The 17,150-nt window shown below is 46.0% G+C and overlaps 1 protein-coding gene across 1 annotated transcript; it reads right to left on the reverse strand.

Moving 5' to 3' along the window:
- Positions 1–39: 39 nt before the first annotated feature.
- CCDC78 (coiled-coil domain containing 78) lies at positions 40–16,184 on the reverse strand. Its single transcript, XM_081169882.1, has 15 exons — positions 15,971–16,184; positions 15,166–15,297; positions 14,276–14,362; positions 12,864–13,043; positions 12,404–12,556; positions 12,123–12,173; positions 10,232–10,320; positions 10,038–10,116; positions 8,232–8,357; positions 7,378–7,595; positions 5,758–5,932; positions 4,952–4,995; positions 3,689–3,755; positions 1,018–1,118; positions 40–327 (listed from the first exon to the last, which is right to left on the reverse strand). Exons 1-15 carry the CDS (start codon positions 16,046–16,048, stop codon positions 201–203), a joined length of 1,707 nt encoding a protein of 568 aa, XP_081026008.1. The 5' UTR covers positions 16,049–16,184; the 3' UTR covers positions 40–200.
- Positions 16,185–17,150: the final 966 nt, after the last annotated feature.

A 17,150-nucleotide genomic window follows, 5' to 3' on the forward strand; every position in this document is an offset into this window, starting at 1 on the left:
AAGGACAGGATTTTTTTAAAAAAATGAAAGAAAAAAATGGTTGCTGAAAGGGCTTCATTGAGCCACTTGCTTCCTGGAGTCTATTCTGGGGGACGGAAATATACCCCACCATTGCAATCCACCTGCTGTTCAGGCCAAGGTGCCAGTCTTCCTTGCGGATGCTACAAAGCTTTTTCTTCCCATAGCTTGGGTGTCAGAGACTACATTTCATTACTGAAATTCCTCTTGGGTTTTGAATTTGCCAGAAGGTTAGAAGCTCCGGCAATTAGTTCTTCATGGCTGTCTATTCCCAGAAGTTTCCTCAGCCTCAAGATCTCCTGCTTGTACCTGCAGCACAACAGCACAGTGAAAACGGCGTTAACCCAGTTCTGCTGTGGTCGCAAACCTTCCCTGCAAGGGCCTGATCAAATCCAGTGGGGAGAGAATGTAATGCAGACATTTAAATGCAGGTGCCTAAGGTGGATGGAACCGCCTGAGTAATGAGCTTCCATGTGGCTACCTTTGGTGGCGAGGGACTGTGAGAGCAGAGTAGGCTTGGTAGTCTATGTGTGGGAGACAGTAGGAGGACATTGGCTGACCAAGGCCACCTGGTTCTCATGACCAGGAGGTTTCCTGGGCAATGTCATTTATATCCCAACTTAATTGCCTCTAGTTTCCTCCTCCAGCCCAAGCTGTATAAGGCAATGGGGGAGATGGTACTGCTGTTTTTCAGCCCAGTGGGGTCAGGTGATTGGAGGAACCAATAAGGGCCTGGCTAGCCTTATATTACTGTTTCACCAGGCTGGATTCCTCAGTTCAGGAAACCTGGCACTGAGTGGAGCTGCTGAAGAGACTCAGCACCCAGAACAAGGATGGGGAAGCTGTGACTGGGAAGGCAGCCATGGGGCTGTAAAAAGCTTGCCCATACCTGCTTTGTGAAAATGTCCAAGTGGTATGATTATTAGACATGAGCCGACGGGAGAGCCCCATGAAAGATTTTGACAGTTAAACCCTCACCCAGGTGAAAAGACCTCTCACCTTACAAGGTGTTTATCCACATATTCCTGCAGTTCGGCTACCTGCTCTTCTGCCACCATCGCCCGTGTCAGCAGCTGACTCCTTTCCTTTTCGAGATCCTCCTGAGGTTGGGAGAAGGGAACCATAGAGGCAGGAAGGACAAAAAAAAAAAAAAAAGGATGGGTAGACTGGCAGATTTTAATTTTATTTGTATAGGCCACTTTTTCCACTCGTATGTTTTTAAGGTGGTGAAGGTCCTGTGTGAGTGCCTGGAGGCGGTTGGAGGATGGATGGTGGCTAATGGATTGAGGTTGAATCCTGACAAGACAGAAGTACTGTTCTTAGGGGACGGGGTGGGCTGGTGTGGAGGATTCCCTGATCCTGGATGGGGTAACTGTGCCCCTGAAGGACCAGGTGTGCAGCCTAGGAGTCATTTTGGACTCACAGCTGTCCATGGAGGCGCAGGTCAATTCTGTATCCAGGGCAGCTGTCTACCAGCTCCACCTGGTACGCAGACTGAGACCCTACCTGCCCGCAGACTGTCTCGCCAGAGTGGTGCGTGCTCTAGTTATCTCCCGCTTGGACTACTGCAATGTGCTCTACACGGGGCTACCTTTGAAGGTGACCCGGAAACTACAACTAATCCAGAATGTGGCAGCTAGACTGGTGACGCCCGCCGAGACCACATAACACCGGTCTTGAAAGACCTACATTGGCTCCCAGTACGTTTCCGAGCACAATTCAAAGTGTTGGTGTTGACCTTTAAAGCCCTAAACAGCCTCGGCCCAGTATACCTGAAGGAGCATCTCCACCCCCATCGTTCTGCCTGAGGTCCAGCGCCAAGGGCCTTCTGCCGGTTCCCTCAATACGAGAAGCAAAGCTACAGGGAACCAGGCAGAGGGCCTTCTTGGTAGTGGCGACCACCCTGTGGAACGCCCTCCCATCAGATGTCAAAGAGATAAACAACTACCTTGACATTCAGAAGACATCTGAAGGCAGCCCTGTTCAGGGAAGTTTTTAATGTGTGACATTTTAGTGTATTTTTTGTCTTTGTTGGAAGCCGCCCAGAGTGGCTGGGGAAACCCAGCCAGATGAGCAGGGTACAAATAAATTATTATTATTATTATTATTATTATTATTATTATTATTATTATTATTATTATTATTAAAGGCAGCTCACAGAGTTTAAAACAATGAAACAACACTCCCTGCTTGATATATGAGAGAACCCCATCTGCACTGGCATTCTGCTGGCTTTTGAAGATGCCCCTTTTTACACAGGCGCTCCCTTGATATCACTGCCTCTTGTTTTTAATCACTTTGCTGCTTCAATGGGATTGTTCAATTGCCTGCTCTGATTATGGATGTTTCTCTGAATGGGGTTGTTTTACTGTGTGTTTTAATTATGGATTCTTATATTTTAATGCTTCTGTGGTTGGTTTTTATGCTTTTGAACTGCTTGGATGCCTGGTATGGCATTAAGCAGTATAAAAATTAATAAAGATAATGACATAACAAGGACGGTTCCAAAACCACTCTGTCCTATAAAACAGAGGTAGCCAGTGTGGAGCCCCCCAGATGCAAAGTAGATGTTCTGCCGCTCAGCTGTGCTTTGCCGCCTTGTGCCTTTGGCAGATGAATAGAACAGCACCCCCTTTCATACAAAGACCCAGACTGTCAAACACCCCCTTCAGCAGGGCTCAGCAAACTTTTTCAGCAGGGGGCTGGACTATATATATATTTTTTTTGGGGGGGGGGGGATGAACGAATTCCTATGCCCCACAAATAACCCAGAGATGCATTTTAAATAAAAGCACACATTTGACTCATGTAAAAATACCAGGCAGGCCCCACAAATAACCCAGAGATACATTTTAAATAAAAGGACACATTCTACTCATATAAAAACATGCTGATTCCCAGACCGTCCGTGGGCTGGATTTAGAAGGTGATTGGGCCAGATCCAGCCCACAGACCTTAGTTTGCCCACCCATGCCCTTCAGGTCTAGATTCAGGAACCACCACCTGGCCTCTACACCAACATATCTCTCTGGTTTCAAGGGGGAGTTTTTATTTGAAAATATATGCTGTTCATAATGGATGGGGTATTTCAAGTTACTTGAAAGGGGGAAAGAAAGAGCAGGTGTGAATTGAAATCCATACTTAATCCTTATTGCATGCATAACTTAAATTGAGTTTTAAGTCCTGCAGGCTTCCCAGAAGCATCTGGTTGGCGAGTGTGAGAATAGACAGCCCAGTCAGGTGGGCGGGGTACAAATTGTTATACGCTGGACTAGATAGGTCATTGAACTGATCCAGCAGAATATGAATACAGTGGTACTTAATTCGTTCCGGAGGTCCGTACTTAACCTGAAACTGTTCTTAACCTGAAGCACCACTTTAGCTAATGGGGCCTCCCGCTGCCGCCGTGCCGCTGGAGCATGATTTCTGTTCTCATCCTGAAGCAAAGTTCTTAACCTGAAGCACTATTTCTGGGTTAACAGAGTATGTAACCTGAAGCGTATGTAACCTGAAGCGTATGTAACCCGAGGTACCACTGTATGGAATATGATCTCTCTCTCTCTCTCTCTCTCTCTCTCTCTCTCTCTCTCTCACACACACACACACACACACACACACACACACAGTGTATTGACACTATTGGCCTTACTGTGTTACCAGAGTGTTTTACCTGTGTGGTTTGAGTGAACTCTCGTAGTTGTTTCCGGAGCTCAGCCCAGCCCGCCTCGTCCAGCGTGCTGAAAAGAAAAAGGAGCAAAAGGGAACTGGAAAGAGCCCAGTCAGCAAGCCATCCCATTTCTTCATGTGACTGGTCGGCCTCCATATGTTTTGGGCATACAACACCCATTATCCACAGTCAACACGTCCAAAGTGGCTGGGAGTGATGGGAATTGCAGCCCAAAATATCTGGAGGGGGCACCAGTATGGTATGAAATTAAGAATGTTTCCTGTAGGGCACAAGTAATTCACTATCAAATTTCATTCCTGAAGAAGACAAATGAGAGCTAGATGACTAGATATCAGCATGAGATGACCTAATGTCCATCTGGAGGGTACCAGGTTGGCAAAGGCTGCTCTATCTCTTGTCCAGACCCTCAGGAGTAGCTAACAGGATGCCTTACAGATGTTGCTGCACTCCAGCTCCCATCTGCCCTAGCCAGTGTGGCTCATGGTCACCGGGTGGATGGGTGCTGGGAGTCCAACAATATCTGGAAGGCACCGTGTTGGCTGCCCCTAGTAGAACTATCTTCCCCCTCAAAGATGGTCAGATGAGCAAATACAAAGTCACGTTAGCAGCCCCACATATTGCACGAGGCAAAGCATTCTGTGAAACAATGGGCTCTGGCTGGTGAGAAAGGGAGGGACAGAAGCCCTGGAATGCAACTCTTCCATTTATGTATTTGCAAATTCCATTACTATGCTTCTGGGTAAATCCACTTATTTCACTGGGGTGGCTTAAATCGTGAGGATAGGTGATCTAATTGCGAGGAAGTATGCAGGCAAGCCGTGGGAAAGTTCTTCGTAGCCTGTCCGGGGACTGCATAAGCAAAATATAGGTCACATTTGATGTTCGGGGAGTTCTGACTGTATAGAAAGGATGGTATGAACCGAGGAATGCATTGTGTGCCGGTTTGTTTAGGGCTGCAAGATCTCCCTCTAGAGGTCATGTTAGCTGCTGTAAACTCAGGAGAAAGGAAGTGAATTTCTCTCTCCTGCATCTCAGCATACCAAAGTCCATTACACGTATGTGGATGTGGTATTATGTTTCATTGTGCGGATGTGGTGTTTTGTGCTACTATGTTATGTTTCATGATGTGGATGTGTGGTTGTGGTATTATGCTATGTCAATGTGGTGTAACACTGATGGAATCCAAGAATATTTGGAGGGTTGCATATTCCCCAGCCCTCATGTACAGTAAGAAACAGTACTTACTGCGGAGGTGATGTCCCTGAGCCAGCGTTTTGAGTTAATTTTACCTGTAAGGGAAAGCAGGGGGGAAGGTGATGGTTTTGATCAAAACTTCCATTTTGGGGGTCATGGGGTCTTTTTCAGCCTGAGGGCCACATTCTCTTCTGCACAACCTTCCTGGGGCCACATGCCACTGAGCGGCAGAACCATGAATATCTATGTCACCTTTGCACAGAACGCTAGTTTCTAAACAAACTTACCCACCCTTCTCCATACAAGCAACGGGCTTTATCAGAGTTCAGGGACAGACGTGGGGGAAAAGGAAGGCTGTTATGTACTGAGTTGACTAGGTTCCAAAATGCAGCAGTCTGATTGGTCCTAGAACAATAGGATCCAAAATGCAGCAGTCTGATTGGTCCTAGAACAATAGGATCCAGAATGCAGCAGTCTGATTGGTCCTAGAACAATGCAACAGTCTGATTGGTCTGCAGGAGCCACGCAATCCAGCTCCAGGTGGAAGTGAATCCACAACCTGATTGGCCTACAGGAGAATCCCGGAATTAGCCAATCACGTGCAGCCCATTGTGTAAATAATGTATATAAAGCAGATATTGTGGGGGAACTTCCATTCCTCCTCACCGCTATGAGCTGAATAAAGAGCATGAAATCCACTCTCGACTCCGAGTATATTTCAAAGGTGTAATACTGCAGGGCTGGTGAGTGGGTGTGGCCTTGGGAAAGAGGGCGTGGCCAGGGCCCAAGGGCCAAACAGAGAGGCTCCTCCATTAGAAGGGCCCAGCATCTAGGGGACAAAGTCCACCCCTGTTCACCTTCATCTGCAGTTCATGCAGTTGGCCCTCCAAGCTGGCTTTATCCTCCCGCAGCCGGTTCAGCTCCTGAGAGGTGCTCGTCAGCAGCTCGGCGTCTGTGATGGTGAAATGGTGCTCTGGTGGGCCAGGATCCAGATCGTGGCTGCCCAGCGACCGAATCTGTTCACGCTGCATCCTGTAAACAGAGGGGTTACAGATCAGCCCTTAGGCTTGGCAAAGAAGTGGATTTGCTAACCAAATATTCACAGTGATACGCAGCACATGTGCGCATGCACACACCACCTTAAAGTCCTCAACAAGTTTTATTGTACGTTTGCATAAACCAGAGAGCCCACTTCATCAGGCGCATCAAAGACAGCTTCCATGTGCGTTGAGATGAACTGATGAATCGGCTCTTAGGGAGGTGCAATCACCGAAAAGGATGGAGCCACAGATCAAGCCACTGTAGAATTTTACTGCCAGCCCTATGGGGATTGCCTCAGTTCCAGACACTGTAATATTGATTATAGAATGGAAGTTGAAATGTGCGTGAGAAGGTTGGAATGTGAAGGTTGTGTTTAAAGAGAACATGAGAGAAGGACAGAACAACACATTCGCAGGAGATATTGCTATAAGGAGGCAGGAGGGAGGAGGAGAGAAGAGTTTTGATGTCTCATGATGAAACCCAGTAGACTTTAGTAGAAGGAAATATTGCCATTTATAGACAGAACTGTCCCTTTGCTGGTAACTATAAACGCATGTGCTGTTCTCATATTTGGTGTGCCACTCCTCAACTACTTGCTGGTTGAGGTTGTGTGGCACCGACCTTTCAGTGCCTAAATAAACATCCTGTTTTACTGACAATTGGTGTCTGGATTCTACTGGCTAACTTTCTGCACTAGGGGGTTGCCTCTTACCAGGGGTAGGATTTAACCACCGGCACTAGGGGATTTGGGGACGCGGGTGGCGCTGTGGGTTAAACCACAGAGCCTAGGACTTGCCGATCAGAAGGTCAGCAGTTCGAATCCCCATGACAGGGAGCTCCCGTTGCTTGGTCCCTGCTCCTGCCAACCTAGCCGTTCGAAAGCACATCATGTGCAAGTAGATGAATTTAAGTGGTTATCAGCTGTAATGATTAAGATAATTGGGGGGGGGGAGAAAGAAAGGTGTAAAATTAAGTGAAAAATAAGGGTGAGGATTTGCTGAATGAATAATTTGAATTGGAATACGAAAAGGGGAGGTATGAGGAGGTCTGAGAAGTAAGTTAAAAGAAAATAAGTGAATGAAATTATATATGGTTTTTTTTTGTATTTTTGTTTATTGTTTTTTTTGTATAATCTCTGAAAAGTTAATAAATATATTTAAAACATCAAGTAGGTACCGCTCCAGCGGGAAGGTAAACGGCGTTTCTGTGCGCTGCTCTGGTTCGCCAGAAGCAGCTTAGTCATGCTGGCCACATGACCTGGCTCCCTCAGCCAATAAAGTGAGATGAGCACCGCAACCCCAGAGTTGATCACAACTGGACCTAATGGTCAGGGGTCCCTTTACCTTTACTAGGGGATTTGCCTATGCTATGGCCACTGTAGGAATAACTGCCGGCGCTAGTGGGATTGCTGCCTTTCAATGTGGCCTCTCCCCTACCTGTACGCAATGAGCAGGCCCTCGTGCCTCTTGACCAAGTTCTGCAGGCGTTTTTTGTAGCTGCGAGTGGCTTTGGCCAGCTGTTCCTCCCTAGACTTGTATGAAGCTCGGATATCCTGCAGCATGCCATCCACAAAGCGCTTCATGTGAGCCGGTTTGAAGGTGCTTTTGCTGGTCCCTTTTGCTGCAGCGGCAACTGACTTGCTGTCCATGTGCTCCTTGAAACACAGACACACAGAGACAGTCTCATATGTTAGCTCAGTACAGGAGTGGGGAATCTTTTTTCTAACCAAACACCACAGTCCCTTCTGGACAACCTTCCAGATGACACATGACCCTGGTGGGTGGGACCAGAGGCAGAAGTGGGTGGAGCAACACATGCAAATTCAGGGTTCATGGACACATTCCAGCCAGGCAAAAGCACTCAAAGAAGGTGCATAGCAGAGCTGGTAAGGGCTGTGGCTTTGGAGGCAGATAGAGAGACCATTGGCTCCTCCAGACCCGAGGGTTCCCCATTCATGGCCCATTTATTTTGAAACTTGGAATGGGAGCACACTAAAGTGCTGTGAGGAATCCAGTCTCCAGTGACCCTAAAGAATCCAGGCACAGGAAAGGTTTCCCATTGTCTCTTCCTGATTTCCTGGTCCGGGCTTGCCCTCTTCCTAGCTCCATAATTCTGCCACTATCCTGGCTGGGATTAGAAGTCAGGGAACTGCCTTAGGCCGGGTCAGATGGTTTGGCCATCAAAGCCCAGTACTGTCTGCTTGGACCACACCTGCTGCTCTGGGATTTGATGGAGAAGATCCAGGCTCTGGCACATCTGCCACCCACCCACCCCAAAGGGAACTGCTCACCGCCAGATCTGTGATGTACTGAAGGAGCCGCGACCTGTATTCCTCATTCAGTTCCTTCAGCTGCAGCTGAAGCCGAGAATTCTCTGCCTCCACTTCTTGGAGCTGGCTTTGGGACGAAAGTAATACCTGCAGGCAAAATGGCACACAATCTTGTTGAAATATGAGATGCCATCATCTGTATTGGCATTCTGCTGGCTTTTGAGGTTGCGCCTATTTACACAGGCATTCTCTTGACCCGAGCCTCCTGTTTCAACTGCTGTGTTGTTGTTTGAATGGATTGTTTTATTATGTACTAGTAGACCAGCCCTAGTGTTGTTCGGGAATAATACGAAACCAAAATAGTCAATTCAGTTTTGAGCGGTTCTGTCCGCCATCTTGGCATCCAGTTGTATCCAAACCTAGATGAAAACCTGCTCCTTGCTCTCAGGAACCATCACACAAAATTTCCTTACGGTGTCCTCGGAGGTGTCCCAATGCACAGCAAACAAACAAATTCCCAAAAATCTATAGTAGATTTTCATTAGGGATGTTTATGTTTTAATGGGGTTGTTTGATTGTATAGACAGTTTAATTATTACGGGTGTTTGCATTTTAACGTTTGTGTGAATTAGTTTTAATATTTTGCAAACTGCTTAGAAGCTTCCTTTGGCAATAAAGCGGCATATAAATTAATAAATAAGAACAGAACATGTGTATATTAGAAAACGGTGCCCTCCAATGCTGGGGGATTTTCACAAGGCCTATTTAAAAACAAATAAATCAAAAACTGATGAGGAAATGTAGCAAACTGAACTTAAGGTTGGGACAAAATGAGAAATTGAGAGAAGTCAAAAGCGACAGATTAATCCATCCCTTGAGGGAGGGGGATTTGTGAACGAGAAGGCAAGAGGACAAGGAAGGAGCAAGCTTCTAAATTCAGCTCATCTCATTTTTCATTTGTTACTCTGTTTCCTGAATTTGTTATTATACTGGCTTTAGATGTTTTCCATATGTGTATACAGCATTGCACTGCATGTGGAATAAGTTTCTGATGTCAAGGAGCATTAAATCTGCCACCCACAATCTGAAGTGGTGCAAGCTACTGGCAGATCATCTGTCCAAAAGCATCACACCTGCAATCTGTAAATTAAGAACCCATTCTGTAAATGAGAAGTCTGTTCCACACTTGTAAGGAATCGATCCTTCAGTGTGACAGCACCTTCCCTCTGGAACTCATTGGCATTTGGCAAGCAACTTCGTTGTATTAACTATGCGTTTGAGGATGTTGCGTGAAACTGCTTTTAGGTTCCCAAGCTTCAATAGCCTCTTCAGAATTTAAAGATTGTAGGAGTTCATATGGATGGGCAAATCTTTCAATTTTTGTTTCTCCTTTTTCCCCAGTCTTCAGCTCTCCACATTTCCACCTAAATTTGTGATTTTTTTTTAACCCTTATGAATATCCATCAGCCTTTTAGTGCAAGTTCCTCCAAACATATATACATGCCATTTTACTCAACCTGCACATTTTTGCAAAGCAGTGTTCCCCAAGAGAATGCATTTTTATATGTTCTTTTCAACAATATGCGCACACTTCGCCCAAATATTTGCATTCTTCATACACATTACTTGGCTGGAGAACGGCATTGCAAAATGTGGAGAAGTGCCCATTTTGAAGGACGGCTGTTTTCTTTGGCTGGCATATTGCTTCAGAAAGTGCAAATTAGGTCGACGGGCCTTTAAATGTGAATGGAACTGCTCCCCCATCCCTAGTGATCCATAAATCCTGCTGACGGTGTAGTTCAGCTGTGACTTCCAAGGTTTCCTTACCACCGACTGTTCTGCCAGCTTGTGCTGCGTGTTCCGGATCGCCTTCTTGGCCTCCTGCAGCTCCTTGCCCTGGGTCACCCTGCAGAGACAAGGAGCGGTGCGGCAGAATACCAATGCAAGTTTGCAGTGAATATAACCCTCTGATTCGCTCGGGGGGGTGTGGATGGGGGACTAGGCTGGGGGCTCGTACTCACACTCTCTCCTCTAACTTCTGCTGCTGTGAGTTGTACATTTCTTTCATCTTTTCAATCTGAGCAGTGATGTGATCCTGGTTTCCAAAAAGCTTGGAGGTGGGAGAAGAACAGAAGAAGCGGTTAGTTACATATTGAGAACATAAGAAGAGCCTGCTGGATCAGGCCAATGGCCCACCCAATTCAGCATCCTGTTTTCCCGGTGGCCAGCAAGATGCTTGTAGGAAACTCTCAAGCAGGAGCTGAGTGCGAAAGCACTCTTCCTTTCTCTTGTTTCAAGCAACTGGTACAGTGGTACCTCGGGTTAAGAACTTAATTCGTTCCGGAGGTCTGTTCTTAACCTGAAACTGTTCTTAACCTGAGACACCACTTTAGCTAATGGGGCCTCACGCTGCCACCGCACCACCGCCATGCAATTTCTGTTCTCATCCTGAAGCAAAGTTCTTAATCCGAGGTACTATTTCTGGGTTAGCGGAGTCTGTAACCTGAAGTGTCTGTAACCTGAAGTGTCTGTAACCCGAGGTACCACTGTATTCAGAAGCATTACTGCTTCCGACTGTGGAAGCAGAGCATAGCCATCTTGACTAGTATCCACTGATAGCCTTTGTCCTTCACAAATTTGTCCTATCCTCTTTTAAAGACATCTAAACCGATGACCAGGGTCGCGGGTGGCGTTGTGGGTTAAACCACAGAGCCTAGGACTTGCCGATCAGAAGGTCGGTGGTTCGAATCCCCGCGACAGGGTGAGCTCCTGTTGCTCAGTTCCTTCTCCTGCCAACCTAGCAGTTCGAAAGCACATCAAAGTGCAAATAGATAAATAGGTACCGCTCTGGCGGGAAGGTAAACAGCGTTTCCGTGCGCTGCTCTGGTTCGCCAGAAGCGGCTTAGTCATGCTGACCACAGGAAGCTGTACGCCGGCTCCCTTGACCAATAAAGCGAGATGAGCGCCGCAACCCCAGAGTCAGCCATGACTGGACCTCATGGTCAGGGGTCCCTTTACCTTTACCTAAGTCGATCACCAGCACTGCCTCCTGCGGGAGCAAGTTCCGGAGTTTAACCATGCACTTTGTGAAGAAGGACTTTTTGAAAATCTGTTTCTGAATCTTTAAACATTCAGCTTCATTGGATGACCATGAATTGTAGTGTTGTGAGAGGGGGAGATTTTTTTTTTATTCAAATGCAGGGGCAGAGGAAGGGGGATGCAGTAGAGGCGAGTCACCCCAGGTGTCTTTGCTGGGGGGGTGACATTTGATGTGCTGCCCACCCACAACTCCCAAGCTTACCCCAACTCCAAGCCATTGTGAGAAGGGGGGAGCTGCGCTGCTTTGCCAGCAGCATCCCCCCTTCCCCCTTCATTTTGACAGCTGGGGGAGGCTTGGGAGTCACGGTGGGCGGAGTGCCGAATGTCTGCCAATCGGTGGCTCACTCCGCCCCTGGCTGCAGGGCATGCGCACCAATCCGTGCACCCGAGCGGCTATCCCGTGCCTGGGAGGGCACCCTCCACACTACGCCCCCTTCGGGAGCGCACCCTCCCTGGGCAGCGCGGCCATATGCTCCACTGCTATCCAAATCTAAAGTTCATTTCTGCACATTTCCACATAACTATAACAATCACTCATTCATTCATTCATTTTAAAAGTCCTCATGAGAATTCCAGAGCATTTAGGTGCAGATTTCTTTTCTAATGTACAGTGGAACCTTGGTTGTCGACCTTAATCCGTTCCGGGAGTCCGTTCGACTCCTGGAACCGTTCAAAAACCAAGGCACGGCTTCCAATTGGCTGCAGGAGCAAACTGATTTGAATTTCTATCAGGCACCAAAACGCTTTGCCTGGCGTACCTCCCTCCCTCCCCCCTCTCTTCAGAGCACAGCACAATCACCACCGCACACTCACACTTCTCTCCAGTTTCCGCCGCTCATGTTCGGAAGCCACCACCTCTTCTGGCTATGGCAAGAAGACACAGAAGACAGCATGCATTAGATTTCTGCATACGAAAGAGATAAGAGCATCAGAAGATCCAGCTGCATCAGGCTAAAACCCCATCTAGTGCAGGACTCTGTTCTTGCAGCGACAAGCAGCAAGCACAGCAGGATCGCGTGTGACTACCCTGATACCATCATGAACACACAATAAAAAGGACATGGAGGGTCCCTTAGATGGCCACAAATGCATACCTTCACTTTGCGGGCAGAGAGACGCTGGACCAAGGCTCGCACCCTTTCCAACTCCGCAGAATCCTTGTTGGTTTGAGCTTGGGACTTGGGGCTGTTGCCTTGGGCATTGGCCAAGTTCAGTAACTCTCTGCTAAGCTCTTCATTCTTAGCGACCTACAAAGCAAAGCAGGTAAGTGCATTATGGAGGCGCAGGCCATCCCTTGGGTTGGAAGCCAGCTATTACGAGCTGACCAGTTATCAATTTCTATGTATTAGAAGTTCAAGGAGCTGTTTGGGGTGTATAAAACCCTTTGCAGCCTCTACAACCATCATCACATAGTGCCCTCTGGATGTTTTTGGACTACAACTCCCATCAGCCCCGCCCAGCATGGCCCAACCATGGATGATGGGAGTTGTAGTCCAAAACATCTAGATTGCACAAGGATGGAGAAGGTTTCCGCGGAAGATGAGCGGCCCATACTTCCTGTTCGTGTTCCTTGCCCAGTGCAAGATAATTGCTCTTCAGAACAAGATATTCGTCTGCCAGCTCCTTGCGGTTGGTCTCTAGGGCACTCAAGCGCTCTTGTAAGGCATCGCGCTCCCCAGTGGTCTTCTCATCATGGAGCTCCACCTCCAGAATACGGCTCTCGAGGGCCAGGATCTGGGAAAGCAAATTCCAGCGAGGGAAATGTATGCAACTGTCATAACACGGCTTGGGGAGAGGGGAGACTTGTAAAGATCATTGTCTTTGATGCTCAGCATAGCTGGGGGTTTTTTGCGATTGGTTCTACATTTAGAAACCGCTTAGAGGCCATTTTGGCAATTCAGCGATGTATAAATTAAACGAAGAGGATGATGGCAGCTTTTGTGTGGCTTTTATATTTAAAGATAAATAAACTGAAACAAATGCAGATTCATTTTATAATATTCACATATCCAGCCATATCTGGTTTCCATCCTACAGCTAGATATTTCTCTTTTGGAAAAGATACTCTGGCATAAGAAATACCGTATTTTTCGCTCTATAACACGCACCCAACCATAACACGCACGTAGTTTTTAGAGGAGGAAAATCCGTAGGCATGCCACCCGTAGGCATTTCCTCCATAACACGCACAGACATTTCCCCTTACTTTCTAGGAGGAAAAAAGTGAGTGTTATGGTGCAAAAAATACGGTATATATACTCAAGGACCGCTATTTCCCATCCTGTTTTATGTAGCAATTGTCTATCAATCAGTTGAGACTCCCTATCACTGGAGAACTTGTGCTTTCTAGTGCAGAGCAAGATCTATATTACTTATGTTCTAAAAACCTTGGCGGGGGGAGAATTTGAGGGGTCTTTAGAATAAATGAAGACTGGTCCTATGAACAGTCTAGGAAGCTGCCTTATGTTGAATCAGACCACTATCCATCATGCCCAGTATAGTCTACACTGGCTGGCAGCATTCCTGGCTGCCCTACCTGCCCTGTCCCTCTTAGCCAACCCCAGTGGGCCATTCTGGACCAGCCCTGTTCTTCAGAGTGACCCTTGGAGCCAATCCTCAGTGGCTGACTCACCTCCTTTCCCTCTGATTGGCTGCAATCAGCACAAAGGGTGAGGAGGCTGCTTTTCATAGGCTAAAAAGCTCCCCTGTCATGCTGATTGGATGGCTTTAGGAAGCTGCTGCAGAAATGGTAACAAGTCTTCAATCCCCTGTGACCCTGGACTACTATAGCTCTTCCCAGCTTCTGCATCTGGTTCTACTAAGCCTTGTCCCCGGTTCTGCAAAGAATCTTGGGCACTGTCATGCGGTGAGACGATAAAGAAAACGATGGGTTGGGAGTCCACGAACTTTCACTTAACGTAGGCCCATGGAAATGAATAAACATGGCAAAAATTTATGTCAATTACCAGATTCTTCAGTTCAAAGTTTTCTGCTTCATGGCGCTCTCTCATTTTGTTGGTCTCAATCTGGAAATCAACGAAATCCTTGGAAATCTGAGAGGACAGGAACAGAAGAACATTCGGAGATGCTTTAAAATGGAGTCAAACCAGCATGCACAAGAGCATGCACGTACAATGATACCTCAGGATGCAAACGGGATCTGTTCCGGAGCCCCATTCACATCCTGAAGCGAATGCAACCCGCAACTGCGCGTGTGCGGGTCGCGATTAGCTGCTTCTGTGCATGCGTGTGACGTCATTTTGACCATCTGTGCATGCGCGAGCGGTGAAACCCAGAAGTAACATGCTCTGTTACTTCCGGGTCGCCGCAGAACGTAACCCAAAAGCACTCAACCTGAAGCGTATTCAACCCGAGGTGTGACTGTAATGGGAAGTGAGAAGGGGAAGGGCACTTTTAACAAACTCTACTCCAAAAGGAATTATTGTGAAAATAAGAAATATTTAGGGACAGACACCAAATTTTGTCCTCGCTCAGGGCACCATATTACAAAAGTCCACCCCTGTCTGCACTGCTTTTAGATTTTTTTGGGAATTGTTTTTAGAGTGTTTCTATCTGTTTTAGAATTTTTTTTTGACTAGGATTTTTGTTTGCTGCCCAGCATGTAAATACAATAAATAAATGAAATAAATAATAAAATTACGGCATTTAGGGTCTAAGAGTCACTGTTTTCTCACCCCTGATTTACAAAGAAAGCCTGGCCTACCTCGCAGGGCTGCCATAAGGCCATGACCAAGGCACTGTGTGTGAAGCATTTTGAACAACTGGATGTAATCGGGAGAGAAGCAAAGTGTTATTAATTGTCTCTGTGCAGCAGGGACCTTGCCCTATGCCTTACCTTGAGTTTCTCCTCTTCACTATGAACCAGTCTTGACGACAAGTCGGTTTTGGAGCCAGCCACCTGCCCGATTTTCTCCTGCAGCTCCCCAACTTTGGCGCAGAGCCTCTCGTTCCTGTCTTGCAGCTGAACCTGCATGGAAGGGAGGAAAACATATTCAGCCCACGAAATTCAGACTAGGCACAGGGAAATTGGTCCAATTCAATTTATCTCATTTCCCCATATTTCAAATCTTAAATTCAATTTCCTTATCTGTTTGTTTGTGGGGCAGGGAGTCCTCATGAAAATTCATCCATATTTTAGTACCAAATTGTCCTAATAAATACATTTTTGTGTGGCGTTTGCCTAATATACTTTTTAAAACAACAACAACCCCATTTCCCCTAATATATTGCATTTTGTATTACAATTATTATTATTATTATTATTATTATTATTATTATTATTATTATTATTATTTCTTCTGTGTTTGTAAGTCACTTTCAGCAATGTTTATGAGTAAATAGAGAAATAATAATAAATATTACATAATAAATAATGATATTGAATAATAATAATACATAAGTTGTAGTCCAACAAGGACTAAAGAGGTTCAATAGCCATCTCAGAGGTTGGATGGCCATCTGTCATAGGTGCTTTTTAGCTGTGATTTGTGAATTGCACGGGGTTGGTCTAGATGACCCTTGGGGTACCTTCCAATTCTTCAATTCTATGAGTCTATGGTTCTAAGGCACCAGGTGGGAAAAGGTGGAGGCTATGGGGAGCAGGAAGGCAGCAGAAGACTCGTTTGAAACCAAACACTTACGTTTTCATTGCTGAGGCGCTGAACTTGCTCTCGGAAGGTGGTAAGACGGCTGCTCTCAGTCTCATTCGCAAAGTCCATGCGGTCCAAGGGTTGGTGATGGAGGGCTTGGAGCTTCAGCTGCAAGAGGAGAAAACCCGGATGAAAGCCAAAAGGAGTGTATCTGAAAGACAATGTATTTGCCCATTGATCTTGCCTACGTAGGAAAGGGTTGCTATCAACTCAGGTTGCTAATGGGTGTGGCTTTCACCTTGTTAACAAGGTGGAGCAAATGAGAGGCTCAGTGTTATTTGTGATTATTATTTGATCGGAGGAGGCATTGGCCAATTCCTTGTTGTAATCCAGCAGTCTTGAATGCGTGCCACTTATAGAGGGGAATCATAGACATAAGATCTATCAGAAACACATCACTGCTTGTTTTAACTCACTTGTGGGAACAACTCAGAGGCTGTGAAAGAAGGAAGGTTAACAACAGAAAGAATTAGAGGAAGCATCGGAAGTGACTATGAAAAGCAGTAGAAGTATGAGACAATCAGAACCCTCTGAACTTGAAGCATGGGAAGTCCTATTAAAATTTTACAATTTTAAAATTTTATATAAATTTTAATATATAAAATTTTAATATATAAAATATTATATATATATATATATATATATATATATATATATATATATATATATATATATATATATATATAAATTTTATATATTCAGATTATTTGATATGTATATGTATAATCTGGAATATTTAATGTGATTGGATTGGATTGTTAAAATGGAAAATTTAATTAAAATGGTTTTTTTAAAAAGAGTGTGTGCCATGTGCTGAAATTGGCACTTGTGCCAATTTTTTTCATCCTGGTGGGAAGAAATCTCTCCATTCCATTACTACTTAGGTGGGTTTCATCCCATTCGTTTATGATGCAATATTCATTTAAAGGTCCAAACAATGCGCGGAGAACCATGAATGAGTTTGTGCAGGGGGTGGGGGAACTTTTGCAGCCCAAGGCCCTTCATCATCAACTGGGGTGGGGGGCCATATATGCCAGGGGTGGGCAACGTCAGAGACCAAAAAGTGGCCAATGGTTGTAACCTTTTGCACTGTAGGCTACATACCAGCCAGACAAAGGACTGATGCAGGACAGAAAGCAAGAACACTTATCACAGTTCAAGACATTGATTG

The sequence above is a fragment of the Podarcis bocagei genome, assembly GCF_964188305.1.
Source record: "Podarcis bocagei genome assembly, chromosome: 14".
In the NCBI taxonomy this organism is placed as follows: Eukaryota; Metazoa; Chordata; class Lepidosauria; order Squamata; family Lacertidae; genus Podarcis; species Podarcis bocagei.